At 38.1% G+C, this 14,375-nt stretch overlaps 1 protein-coding gene across 1 annotated transcript in view; it reads left to right on the top strand.

Moving 5' to 3' along the window:
* The window catches only part of ASZ1 (ankyrin repeat, SAM and basic leucine zipper domain containing 1), a 39,239-nt gene that overhangs the window by 1,410 nt on the left and 23,454 nt on the right, over positions 1-14,375 (top strand). Inside the window, exons 2-4 of the mRNA XM_010004325.1 lie at positions 1,469-1,565; positions 5,746-5,868; positions 9,123-9,234. Coding sequence (XP_010002627.1) covers positions 1,469-1,565; positions 5,746-5,868; positions 9,123-9,234 — 332 coding nt within the window. The remainder of the gene's footprint in view (positions 1-1,468; positions 1,566-5,745; positions 5,869-9,122; positions 9,235-14,375) is intronic.

Below are 14,375 nucleotides of genomic sequence, written 5' to 3'. Positions count from 1 at the left end.
GGGGTCTGGCCGCGGGGGCGGCCTCGGGAGGGCTGCGGCGGGCACTGCTGCTGTGGCTGCGTCATAGCAGTGTCCCCTCTATCCAGGGGTGAATAAAAATCTACATTTTGGGTGTTTTTTCTTCTTACATAAACCTTAATACTTACTTAAAACACTTTCCCCTAATAACAGACCCCAGTCCCAGTTTCAACATCAGAATTAGGTTGAAAGTGACGAGAGGCCTGTAAATCGGCTTTAATTCTCTGAAATAGTTTCTTGCTAACATAGAGTGAATTGATTTTATTGCCTCTGGTAGGTGTGAGGCATCTGATGGCATGAGGAGATTCTGCAAGGGGATTTAGCTCTTAGGTTGCCTGATGGCTGGAACGGGAAGGTGGAAGTGGCTGAAAACTTGCAGTGCTCTTCATAAAGGTTCTGGTTCGATTTTCAGGAGCCTTGATCTTCAAGGTTCCCATACAAAGTGATGTGTTATTTGGAAATTGTTTGCTGAGCAGAACAAAAAATAGGGCTAAATTATTACATTAGCTGTTTCTTACCTTTGGTTTTCTAGACAATAAGCACCTATTAAAATATTTAGAAAAAATGTTGGAAGGATATCCTGCAGTGTGCTGGAGAAAATGGTCTAATTCTGAGTTCACATTACTTCAAAATGTGTAATGACATTTGACTTCTCTTTCCATACCCAATTCCGTCTGCAGAGGACTAGTGAGTAGTCCTCAGCTTACTGGCGTATGTGTTTTATACAATCTGGATAATGCCAGCAGCAATCTTCAGCTGCATATGCAGCTTTAATAGAGACCAAATCTGTGATGCTTCTGGTAGGACCTTGAGTCGGGTGATTGTCTGGTGCAAAAACAAGCTTTTGGTCAGGGCATCTTTCAGCCAAATAGTTTATGACGCAGCAACACAGATACCTCTGGTGCTACAGGAATAGGGGGAAGAGAGAAATGGTAACCTTTTCCAGCAGTGGATTCATGCTGGAGTAAGCCAGATAGCTAGTAATTGAATTACATTGCCCCAAACTGTAACTTTTTTGTCTGATCATATTAGTTACATTTTTTAATGCTATGCTTTGTAATGTGCAATGTACAAAAAAGGTGAAGAAATGTGTTGTGACCTTATTCTAGCACCAAAAAATGAAAAGGAATCAAGTAAAATTGAATGCCATTAAAAAAAACTGAGCACAGAAGGATAGATCTGCTGAGAAAGGTTCCATTATCTGAAAATGTAAATACTCTATCTGTGAAAATGTAAATAAAAAGTTTAATTAACTGAAAAAATTAATTTTAAAACTTGTGGTTTACAGTAGAGCCTAAGCAGGTCTACAGAGATAGAAGGAAAGTCTTATCCTTGTGTCCACCCCTTTGTCCTTACAGAGATCATTAGTGCTTTTATACTGATATAAAGCTGTAGTTTTTACCTTGTAACAGTTACTAGCTATTGACCTAACCTTTCTTCGGTTATCTAGCAGCTGGATCAAATGTTGCAGGAGGACAAGAGTAATGCATTGAAAGCAGCTCTGTTTCGTCATGATGTGTCATTAATTGAAGAACTCTTAAACTCAGGTGAGGAAAGTCAGTTATTAAGCTGATCGTTTTTAATTGAAATTGGCAGGACTTTTAAAGCTTCAAAGTTTATAATTTTAAAATAGTGTGTCAGGGGCATGTAGGAATATGTGAATATTGCTAATACAGGATACAAACTCTTACTCTAAGATTAAATTACTTGTTCAGTGTTGCAGCATGCTGTACTCCAGCAAGTTATTTCTTAATGTATGAACTATGAAATAAGAAGTTTCTTTGGTTTTAGATGCATCTTTAGCCAGCAAATGTCAATTACAAACACTGAATTTTAGATCGTGTATGTTGACAGTGAGAATTCAGTCTGTGGTCTTACTTTGATGTTGAAGTTCTTGGCAGGGTGGAGAGAGGAGTCTGGCTTTTTTGGTTTTAAGTTCCCCCAGTTTGGAAATTCCTCTCCCCACCCACCCACTCACAAAACTGTTAAGTTTCTGGTATGTGTCGTCTTTAATACTGCTGCCCTGGCAACATCAGCTGGACAAAGATTTTGTGATTCTGAAAGGTCTAATAGGGTTTGTGTGGCATTTCTCACCAAAAAGTTTTGTCACGAAAAGCCTTTCTCCCTGTTCTGTTACTCAGTAATTCTCTGCAATGTGTCTTTGTTATGCAGTGTTAGGAGGGTTGTGTTGCTTATTGAAGCATCCTGGGCAATCAGAAACTGAATAGCTGAGATGACCTGCCTAGTGATAATAGTCAGGAAGTTCTGCTTCAGCAAGCAAGCAGAATATAGTATCCAAGAGCTTGTTGATGCCTGCTACATAATGAGCAGTTCTATGTTTTTAGAGGCTGTAAAAGCATAAGGTCAGGTTGAAGGTTGTTGTAGTCTAGGGTCCGATCCCTTGAAACACACAAGGCAGTATTGCAAGAGAATCTATTATTTCCTTGAAAAAAATAATTTACTCATCCAGTACTATCCCTGCCAGTCAGTAGAATACAATGCCTCTCTAATGGGGAGGTGTTCCTAAAGAGAGGTAACATTGTCCTTCAGAGGGTCGGTGCTTAGTCAGATTAAATCTTTGCCTCCAAACTTGCCTTTAGTGTATGTTCAGTAGAGCTTGCAGGAGGCTCGCTACTAGTACTGGACCAAATTCAGGGTTTGTGTTGGCAGTGGATTTCCTAGCAACAGGTGAGGCCATTCTTTCAGATAGAGTGAGAACATGTTGTCTTGTGGCTTGTTTAGCCCTTGCTTTAAGAGTCTTTGGTGCTGAGGAAGTTTTACAGAGGTCCCCTAGGAGATGCACAAGCACAGTGTCTTCTCTAATCCCTCCAATAAAATTGCAACATACTAAGGGCAAGTTTCTGAAGTGTATATTGCAAAAAGTAATGCAAGCAAGTAGCAGATTCAAAGATTACTTGGCATTTTGTTCTGCTTGGGGATTAAAATACTTAACACTGTATAATTCATACGTTTGTTTTATTTATGTGGAATTAGAGGCTATGACCTCATGATGGGTCAGGCTGATCAAAGATAAAGCTACAGTCAAATCCTCTTTACAGTTTTTACTCAGAAATCTCTTCCACTACTAGCTTTGCATGAGTGCTGGAGCACCTCTGAGCTTTTGGGAGCCAGTTCAGGGATTTAAAGTAGTAGTAAACTATGTAAGGAGCAGAAGTGTGCATGAATAATTCTTCAGCTGGTTTAGAATGTTGAATCTTCAGTCAGATGAGAACCATAGCTGGCCCAGCAGTGCAGATGTCAGCAGCTCTGATTTAACTCAGCTTTAACATATTGTGGAACCACGCCACCAAGTGCCAACAGGCTTAAAAAAAAATCAGTTCTGCTATTAGAGATAATTTTTCTAGAATCAAGCATTTTAGAACTTTACCCTCAAACTAATTGGGTCTGAATGTGAATGGATTCTAATACTTACTCTGAAACTAAATTAAAGTATTTCAAGACTTAATGTTTCTTGTGTCACACGTGGAATTATTTAGCATAAACAGCTGTATGTTAGAGGTTGGTTGTAGTTCTTTGGGCATTACCTTGTTAATATTTTTGAATTTGAGGTTATATTTTTCTGCTTAAAAACAGCCTTTCTACAATAACTATTACTAGCCACAGTCAATGAAAGACAAGAAAGAGATACCAGAGAAACTGTGTTTATCAGAGAAAGAAGATAATTCTTCCTTTGCTGTTCTTTTGCTTCACCATTATTCACATTTTATATAGTTTATGCTATTAGAGCTCATCTGGGGCCAGAACATATTTCCCCCCCATTCTTGGTTTTAAAAGGAGCATATTTATCTGTAGCTCTGATTGTAAGAAAGAATGTTGTATCTGCTTTGCCTTCTGGAAATTATTTGTGGGGTTATGTGAGTGAAAACCTCCTCTGCTCATACCCATAAAGCAACAAAGAGTGGAAATGGCAGGTAGGGGAGCCCGTATAATACCCTGACCCAGCTCCTCCCAAGCCCATCATAGAAGCCCATTGAAGGCCCATCTTCCACAGGCACAAAAGAGCAGAGGGGCTTAAGTGCAGGAACCCAAATTACAGACTCAGAGGGACTCAGGGCTGTCATTAGGCCTTTGTGCCTAGTTGCCAGTGACTAGAAACTGGAGTGAGTGAAAGGATATGACAGCTGCAGGAGTGGGACTGGAGGTCAGATGCCTGTGTGTCTGTGATGCCAGCAGCTGGAGGAGACAGATCAATCCCACAGAGAAGCAGGATGAGACTCTTGGTGCTGTCTGTGTTCACATGAGCGCTCTGTCTGTGTTGGATCAGTGTGGCTGGTGGTATATGTGTGTGCCTGCTGGGGATACATGCTCAGCATCAATACTGGTTGGACTTAGGGACATGAAGCTGCAACATCTTCACCTGCCTCTGCCTCTTGTAGCTGGCCTGATTTTTCACCAAAAAAAATCTTTCTGTGCTTCACTGTTGCCTTTTAGGACTTCTTAAGGTCCATTTAAATGCTAAACTAACACTGTTAACTTCAAGACCAGCTCATAATGAGAGCATCTGAGTAGTACCCAACAGGGAAACGTTTCTGGTTCAGTCAACAACTCCTATAAAGATTCTTCTCCTATGAAGATTTTATCATAAATTCTGCAGCTTGCAGGTGGTAGGGTACTTCAACACCTCACTTCCATTGAATGTTAGCTCTTCACTGACTGCTTCTGCAACTCCAGTGGTCTTAAACAGTTGAAGAATCAATCCCAGAGCAGTGACCTGGTGCTTTCTCAGCTCTTAATGTTGCCAGCTCAGTTGGCACACTGAGAACATCTTTGACAAACTACTGAGGCAGGGAAAGTAAACGCACTTTTTCCATTAAAAAGTACGCATGTAGCTCAACTTCCTAGGACATTTTTGGGTTTTTTCAGAGCTGCGTCTTGTAAAGAAGTGGTTTTGATTACCCACCATCACTGTTGGTGGAATATTGGAACCAGCTGCTGGAAGCTATTACAGAGGAAGTAATATTTGAGCAAGAACTGAAGGAAAGATGATTCCTTTTACTGCAAAAATATATATAGATTTATTTTTTTTCAAGTTGTCAGATGATACTTGGTGAATTTAGGAGGGCTGTCTGGAAAGCTTACTTCTAGCCACAAAAGAAAATATGGCTATTATGAAGAGAAAGAGGAAAAATTGGTGATTGTGACTGAATTTTGACTAATCTTCAATTTCTTCTTTCTATTGAGATAATACGTTATCAGTACTGAATGCAAAAACTAGTATCTGCTAGTTAAATGTCTTGCAAGACAAAGGATAAAAGGAGCTGTGAAGCAGGAAAAGCCGAGTCAGTATGATCTTAATAATTAAGCTTGACAAGCAAGTTGCTTCCATAGCAGTCCACTTGGCTTGCCAAAGATCAGTTTTTTTCATTTTGATCAAGGAAAGCTGTTGCACATAAGTGAAGAAAATAGACATTCTATGAGCTTCTCTGAAATTATTTTTGCAGCTTATTGTATTACTTTTTAAAAAAAATAGATTAATCTTTCTGTGGTACGTAACTTCATGGGTTCCTTAGTTTCAGTTCTAAAAGTTGTTTTCTGGTTTTCTACGTAAATGTACATTAAAAAAATTAAAATAGTTTTAAGAGACTTTGTTCCCTTTGACTAAGTACAGTGTTTTGTTTGTAATGATACATATTAAGAGTAAGGTTTACAAAAATGCATGTTGATTGTGGTGCAGTTTTATGATTTTAGTACCTTAAATGTTGACAGGTATAAGCACAGAATCCAACTTTCAGTTTGGATGGACTCCCCTGATGTGTGCTGCCAGTATGGCTGATTTTGCAGTAGTGCGTCTTCTTCTGGACAGAGGTGCTAATGCCTGTTTTGAAGTAGGTAAGTTGTGAATGAAGAATACTTGGCCAGTCATGCTCAGAACCAGTCACTGTCCTTGTCTTCTTCTCTTTTTACATATATAGGGAGAAAATCAAAGTTCATGTTGGAACTGGAGACTAGTCTGGTTCTCACAGTATTGAAGTAAAAGTAGTAGTTTTAAAGTTAAATTGTGTTATTGGAACTGATCAGGAATCAGTTGATGCATTTTCTTGTTCTTTCTGTCTCATTCTGTCTTAATGCCCCCACCATGACCACAAATACTTTTTAAAAAATAGTGATTTAAAACACTTTTTAAAGAATTCTGGGATAAAGTTGTAGAGTTAAAACTTCCTTTGATCCTGTTATGGAGTATGTATGTGCAGAAACCAGCTAGAATTCCAAACAACATAAATCGCTTCACAGTTGATGGAAAACGAATGTAGACTTCTCCCAAACTAGATATTTTTTTTCCTTTTTCTATTAAGTGAGAACTGTTCTTCAGCGTGTTACTAGATCACCTTTGTCTGCATGAGTTCAACTGAGCTTCTAAGTGCTGTCAGTTCCTCTCTCAATTTTTATGGCTTAATAATAACTTTTTCCTCTTAAAGTGTGGTTGTCTTTCTCTTTCATTGTGTTACAAGGTTATCCAAGCTCAAGGAAAAGCACTGCAATACAGAAGAAACTGATGTGACACAATATTGCCAAGTACATAAAAGCAGTGATCATGTTTTCTGCTAACTGGCTGGTATTTGTAATAGTAACAGACTGAAACACAGATGGTACAAGTCTGGCTCTGAAAATTTCCCTAACTTATTAGCAGCTGGTCAGAATATGAAGTTAGAGTAGTCTACCTACACCACAAGGCAATCATGCCTTTGAATTACTGTCCTTGTAGCCAACTTCAGAGAACTTCCATGTGGCTGCCTACAACTAATACCTCTTCCTTGATTATGTCTGTAGAGCCGTAAGATAAATGGGGCAGAAACTGCTATAGGCAGCAGTTTCAGCTGACCAGTTAACCAACAGGCATGGCATTTTTTAATCTGTGACCAGCTATTTGCCCTAGGTGGCACCTTGCTAGGATCAGGTTTCTCTACTTGTTTCCCTGTTAGTCTGTGCAGGGAAACAGTAGCTAGGGCATATATGCAGCAGAGTCCTGTCTAGCCAGGAACAGTTGTAGAATGATAGAATTTTTTTGGTTGGTAAAAGCATAGTCACAGAATCGTAATGTTTGGAAAATATATCTGAGATCACCACATCCAATCATTAGTACAAAAAAACCCCCAAACAAACACAAAGAACCACACACACCCCATCAAGAAAACACCCACAAAACCCCCCACAACCTTAGCCACTAGAGCATGCCCTGAAGTTCCACATCTACATGTTTCTTGAATACCTCCAAGGATAGTTAGTTACTCAGCCACCTCCTTGGGCAGCCTGCTTCAGTGCCTGACCACTCTTCCAGTATAGAAATTCTTCCTAATACCCAATCTGAACCTCCCCTGCTGCAACGTCCGGCCTTTTCCTCTCATCCTGTCATTATTTACTTGGGAGAAAAGGCCAACACCCACCTCCCTACAACCTCATTTCAGGTACCTTGTAGAGGGCAATGAAGTCTGCCTTCAGCAGACCTCTTCCTCTTCTTCAAACTAAACAATCCCAGTTCCCTCAGCTGCTAGACCTAAAAAGGTCTCTAGACCTTTAAGGTCATCAAGTGCAACTATTAACTTAGCACTGACAAGTGCACCTCTAAACCACATCCCTAAGCACCGCGTCGACACATCTTTTAAATACTTCCAGTGATTTTGACTCCACCACTTCCCTGGGCAGACTGTTCCAGTGTCTGACAACCCTTTTGGTGAAAATATCTTTAGTAATACTCAATGTAAACCTCCCCAGCACAACTTGAGGCCATTAACCAGGTTAAACATTTTGAGTAAAAATCTGTCAGCATTTCAGTAAATTACTTAATACACTAATTGTTCCTTACTGTTCAGGGGTTTCAAGTGACTCTGAAATTTAATTTTTAATTTATCATACTGATTTATTTTTGTTACAACTTCTATTGGACATAGCTGAAACTTAAGAGATGGTATATTAAATAAAAGATTAATTTAGCTGTAAAAATAACATCTTTGGTTGGAGGGGTGGGGGACACAAAATAGTGATAAATAAAGAGCAGATGGAAGCGAAGGGTGGAACAAACTTGTGTTTATAAATAGAATAAAACCGTTGAAGAATAAAGGTATTAATATATACTTGGTCTTAGCATTTCTGCAAGTTATAAAATATGTTGTAGCACTTCATGGTATGGTCTGAAGTAGGTACCACTAAAATTATACTTGTTAAAACAAATTGTTAAAGGCATGTTTGAACTTGTGAACAAGTTTGTGCAAGAAATAAAATGGGCAGTTAACTCAAATGGCAATTCTGATTGATCCAAGGGCCAACTAACTCACTGAGGTCCTTGAAGTGCGATGCTTCCCACCTCTTTCTAGGAGAGTTATGGAAAAGATAATCTCCCCTGTTCCAGGGGCAAACAGCAATGCTGTACAATTCTGATTTATGAGGAGAAATGGCATGTAACTCCCAGCTGTTGTCAGAGCTGGAACAAATACACTGGTTCCTTCTTGTGAATCTTTATGGGTTGTGTAGATGTTCCTTGTATCCATATCTAAAAACATACTTTTAATCCTCCTGCCACTGCTGCAGCATAATAGTCTAATTTTCTTAAATTTACTTCCTGCTCCTTAAGCCCTGTGATAAAGTTTTGTTTCTACAACTGTCCTTCATATGGAGCTCTGTTCTCCCTAAAATTTATGTCAGTATTTTTTTTAACACATTTCATGCATTTTTTTATCCATTGCAGTTAACTTTCTGTAAGCTCTTTCTTCCTTTGACTGTATTTTGGTGAGAGGTGAGGAGAATTAGGGAGTGAATCTAGAAGGTTTGAGAAACAAGCCTGTATAGTTAAGGTCTTGCTGTGATTTTTAGGTACCTAAGAAGTACCCTAAACTCCAATAGGAGAGATGTTTACTACTGCCATTCCCTCTCATCTCTCTTGAGTATCTTATCTTCTCAGTTGCATCTATCTTACCTGATAATTTTAGTGACTTTCACTGGAAGGAACACAAGTTTCTTGCCCTTTTCTAAATATCTTAGAGCATCAGAACCTGATTCACAACTCTAGCAAATGTAATGACCTTTAAATGAACTTCTAGATTAGCATGGTATTTACATATGTAATTCTCTAACTGCAAGTTTCAAAACAGATAAGTACACTGTGCTGATGGCAGCATGTACTGCCCATGCTTCAGAGGAAAACGTCTTGAAGACTGTAGAACTGCTTCTATCAAGGAATGCTGACCCTAACCTTGCTTGCAGGTACCAAAATAAATCATGTCTGGGAATACAATGTAAAAATTAATATTAATATGCAGAGACATGTTTATAGACATAGCTATTGCTTTTTTAAATCACATGTACTTCATTAGGTTTTTATAACTTAATTATTGTCTGTATAAGGGAAGATTAGTGTCTGGATATTTATTTCTCATAGTACAGCAATTTATCTGAGTAAGACTGTGATCGATTGTATCAATTGTATCAAATTTAAGTATGATCCTCAGCTGAGAAAGATATAAATATAAGATGAAAATTAAACTTAATACCTCAGTTAACTGCAGTATAAGGGCAAGAAGTATGTCCTCTGCCTTTCCCAAATCATGTTGCCTCTTCCATATAGGGATAGTTAATTCTTTATTTAAATTCCTATCCTTTTGAGCTTTTTGTGGGTATCTAGCTGTATTCCTTTCATAAACGGCCTCCTATGAAAAAGAAAACTTGTCTGTGTATGAAATACTCCGATGCAATCTGGAATAAACGAGATTAAAAGGAGATAAGTAACATCTTGATTTTTGATTTACCGCTTTGTGTCTCAGCAGTCTAAAGCACTGCATTGTGAGAAGTCTCTAGTTCCAAAGTCTCATGCAATATTTCATTTTGCACCAAAAAGAAATTCTGAGCTAATGCAGGATAAATTGTCCTGCCTTTGCTGGAATAAAGATATTGTTTGGGTCAAACTGAACCTACTTCTATTTCAACTGGAATTTATTGTTTTATACCACAGCTCTTTCACCACATTACCTGAGATCTGTGGTCTGTGTAGCACTCTATAAAGAACAGAATTGGAGGCCTGCTAGTTCTTACTAGTAGAATTTAATTAGTCTGGGCCCTGACTGTCACTAGGAACACAGTACTGATAGACAAGAAGGAAACAGTTGTGCTGAAGTACCACTGGTATCTGGTACCAGATTTAAATGCCATTCATGTATTTTTACCTGAAAAGCTAAAAATTCTTCATAAGAGAAGAGAAAGCTGCAGTCTGAAATAATTACATATTGTTGCCATCAGATAGCTGGGTGTTAGGCTAAACATCCTGCTTTAAAAAGTGGGGAAAGTCTGCATTGTTAAGCGTTGTACTGGGTGTTTAAAAATATAGGCCAAAGTGCAAAGCTGCAGGTTTATCCTTGGAAAAGTTTGGATTCTGACACAAGAGATAGGAATTTTAAGGGCAAAGCTTTATTTATAAACTTAGTATATGTTATGCATAGTTATTCTTTACATACAAATATTTATTTGCTCTCTCTTTTTGCTAAGACCTTGCGCTAACATACAGTTTATGCAAGCATACATCAGATACAGTGACCAGTTGTGTGTTCTTCACTTTTGCAATAGTAGTCTTTCTCAAATTAAAACTTAAAATTGTGAAAATCAGAAATGTCATATTTGTACCTACAAAAGTAGAATTTAGACGACAATGTCTGGATTTTCCAAAAATCTTTTTTCCTTTGCAGTATTTGATGTGTATGTATACCATTCCATCATCAGAACTGCTTGGCAGCAGCTGCTGCCTCTTGTGGGCTTCTTTCACTGTGTTCTGAAACAGGGGGATGAAACCCTTCAAATTGGCTTCTTTGAAGATCAGGGCTCAAAAAGAGACCCTCTCTGTGACACTGCAGTCCCACTTCACCCGTTGCGTTATAGCAAGCAGGATGTTCTGTAGCAGGGTACCAGAACCATCAGTGAATTGAGATTATTGTGAGACTGCTCCCAGTGTGATCAGCCTACTGCAGGTGTTAAGAACTAAGCTCTGCATTATTTGACTGTCTCAACATCTAAGAACCAAAATTATTTTAGAAAGCTTTTCTTTTGTCCACCAGCAACTGGCATGTGTGTGAATGCAAAAGAAAATACTGAACTTTGATGCAAGGTAGAGTTGGGTATTTATCCTTTCTCTGTCATGCTGGCAGAGCAGCCAGCTATTTTAATTCATATCACTGAGGTGTTGCATTTTTTAATCTAATTCTTTAAGTGTGCATGGAACAGGGAAGGACTACAAGAAAAGAAACTGATTTTTGGAATACAGTCTAAGAAAAAAAATAGGTTTAGGAGTGTGTGAGTACATGGTCTTTCTGCAGTAAGATACAGTACTGAGGAGATGTTTTTGCTGAACCAAAATTGGGACCAGAATACTGATGGCTGTAAAATCCAGTTTTGTTTGAGAATGTAGTGTGTCAAAGTGTAAGTGCTAGGTGAAGGGTTTTGAAAGTAAGTAACAAGAAGTGAAGTAATGGCTAGGTGAAACAAGAAGACATTTTAAGACTGCTCTGTATAGTATTTGTAAAGCTGCTATAGCTTGAGTGCTTCATTTAAGTGAATGCTACCTTTAGAAATTTCTTTGGCTTATCTTGTTTAATTCACCTCTCTTTTACTCCAAAATGTAAAATACATACTTTATGCTTTTGTGGTGCCTGGAAATACTTCAGCAGTCTCTTTTTTTAAAAAAACAAACAAACAACAAAACAACCCCCTTTTAACCTGCAGTGCTTTCTTAAAGGCACACTGGTTTTATTAATGTAAAGCTGTGTTTTTGTTATAGGCAGAAGGAAAACCTGATAGCTAGATTACTGCTGCTAGGATTACATGGCATAGGTTGTTTAGTAAATAAGGGGTTTAGTGATGACATCCTCCAAGTTCTTGTTTACATAGAGTAAAAGAATCCTAATGGCTTTGCCAGTACAGAGAGTGTTTTGAGTTGATGTTTCATACCAATAGCTCTTTGTTAGAAGGGACAAATAGGTGACTGACTGAAACCTCCTTTATTTTGACATAAGCTCTTAGTCTCTTGTTTGCTATGGGATGGCTTGGTTTTATTTGTTTTCAGTCTTAAAAATTCCAGCACAATTTAGTCCTGGTCAATGACCAAATTTTAGTGTTTCTACTTTAAAATATTTATGAATTTTGTGTATGTTTAAAGAAATGTCTTCAGAAAGTTTTCAATACTTTTTTCTCTTTTTTTTAGGGTGAACGTTATAAGAACTTTAGTCAGATTTTAAAGTTTGAAAGTTGAGATTGAAGCATACTGTGATGTACCTGAATGCATTTATATTAAAATATAATAAGTGCTCAGGTCTGGTATTAAGCTGCCTATGCATTTCCACTTAGACTTACATTCAGAACTGTCTTGAGAAGTATCAAAAATTATTTAGGTATGAAAGTTTTGGTCTATCTTGTACTTTTGAGAAGATAATAAAGGAAGGGGGAGATTTTCATCACAGTTTTGCCCAGTTCACAAGGTAGGTCTCTCTTCAGGTTGCATAGTCAGAATAGAACAATTTAAACATCTTGCCGAAATTGAGGTGTTTTGTTTCCAATAAGACAGCACGTCTGCACTGATATATAATAATTTTAAAGATCTTAACATGATCATTGTGTGATAGTTAGCTATGCCAAGTGCTAAAAGACAATTTTCAGTAAAGGTAAATAGCCTGGGAAAACTTGATGCATTATAGTGCATTTTATGGCTGGGACAAGAAAACGGGGGAAATTAATACTGATTGAATTAATACTTTTGATCCACTTAAGAGCAAAAAATACCTTTTGATGTTACTTCATGCCTTTCAGAGAGTTTTTTATTCTAGCACTATGAACTCAGGACAGAAAGATTTGCTTTATTCAAATAATCATCAAACATCAGAATACCATGTTCATTTGGGCTATGTATGTCTCTTCCCTACTCTTATCCAAGTTAGGAAGAAGTCAAAAGTATGGTAAATATGCGAGTTCTATGAGTTTGGAAGAACAGCTTTTGAATGTAAGTGTTGAAGCTTGTTGATCAGGTATTTTGGTAGGGGGAAGGAGTCTTGAGGCCAAATAGATGATTATACTTTTCCCAGCTAGTATTGACTGTGCAGTGGTGCCAGCAGTCTTACAACTGTTGATCACTGTTTCTGGTTATAGGTATAAAATACTAGGGGAGAGTAGCAACATTAGATGATTTTTTTAACAATGTACTTTCTGACAGTGTACTGTAGTGTCTTGAAATGTCACCTGAACAGTCCTTGTGTAAAGCAGAAGCAAAGTCTGCACTGAAAGCCACTAGCATTATCTCAGCAACATTCTATCAAAAGTATATTAAGCTTCCTGTCATTGCCATTAGCTTACCCTGATCATGGGCTTGCACAGAATTGGTTTGTGTTTTTTTATGTGGCAGAGAATAGCCCTTTTGTTATAAAAATGTAGTAGACTTCACATGGATGTACTGAATTTCTTGACTGGAGATTTTACCCCCACTTTGAAGGAAAAGTTGAAAACGGTCTGAGGAGTTTCTAGTTGTGTGGATAGCTCATTTGTTTTTCTACTTTATGTCAAAGTGTGCATGTCTTCAGCTAAACCAGCTTGCTTGTAAATGTGTGATGCAGTGAGAATGTAGGAGGACAAGGCAGGATAACTGGCAATGTCATCACATAGAGTCCAGCCATCCCCATTGTTAATTTTTTTGCTAATTCCTTTTATAATCACATCCTTTGTGTTTTTCCAGTCATAAGAAGATAACTTTTGTAGCTGTCTATCTTCCCACCTCTGTGTGCTGTAGAAATTACACAGATGCCTTTTTTAATTTTAAAACAATTATGTAGTGTCCAGAGGCAGAAAGGTACAAGAACTGGCCATCTGAAATGGAGCCTAAAGCTAGGGAACCTGAAACTGAGCTGTCACCTATTCCAGCCCAACCATCTTACTAGAGCTGTATGTTCCATTCTCTGAGTGAGTTCTGCTTCAAGAATGTAGGGGACTTCCCTACCTTGCTCTAGGAGACAGTGCCTGGAAAAAGTACCTTGCAGCTCTCAGTACACCATGGTATGTTCTTCCAGTACTACTTGTATCAGATTTCCCACCTCACCACTTAAAACTTCAGTGTGCCAGCAAAGGGGAAAATAGCTTTCCTTCTGTTGCTGTGGACACATTGTTACTGATTAATTTCTTGGTTCCAGGCTTAGTGTACAGCACTGACATGATGAAACTGGCTCCAAAAGCTTCTGAAGATGCATCCTGATTATCTGAAGCAGTGTATGGTTTGCAGATCAATATACAAAAATTTTACTGTCTTGCAGCATCGTTTCCTAGCTTTGGGATTGCAATAAGAAAAGATTGAGACTAAAGTCATAGGTTAAATTGTTTCATTC

The sequence above is a fragment of the Chaetura pelagica genome, unplaced genomic scaffold (assembly GCF_000747805.2).
Source record: "Chaetura pelagica isolate M959 unplaced genomic scaffold, ChaPel_1.0 scaffold68, whole genome shotgun sequence".
Lineage (NCBI taxonomy): Eukaryota > Metazoa > Chordata > Aves > Apodiformes > Apodidae > Chaetura > Chaetura pelagica.
Note: the sequence above shows the minus strand (reverse complement) of the source record. Positions and strands in the feature narration are given on the sequence as shown.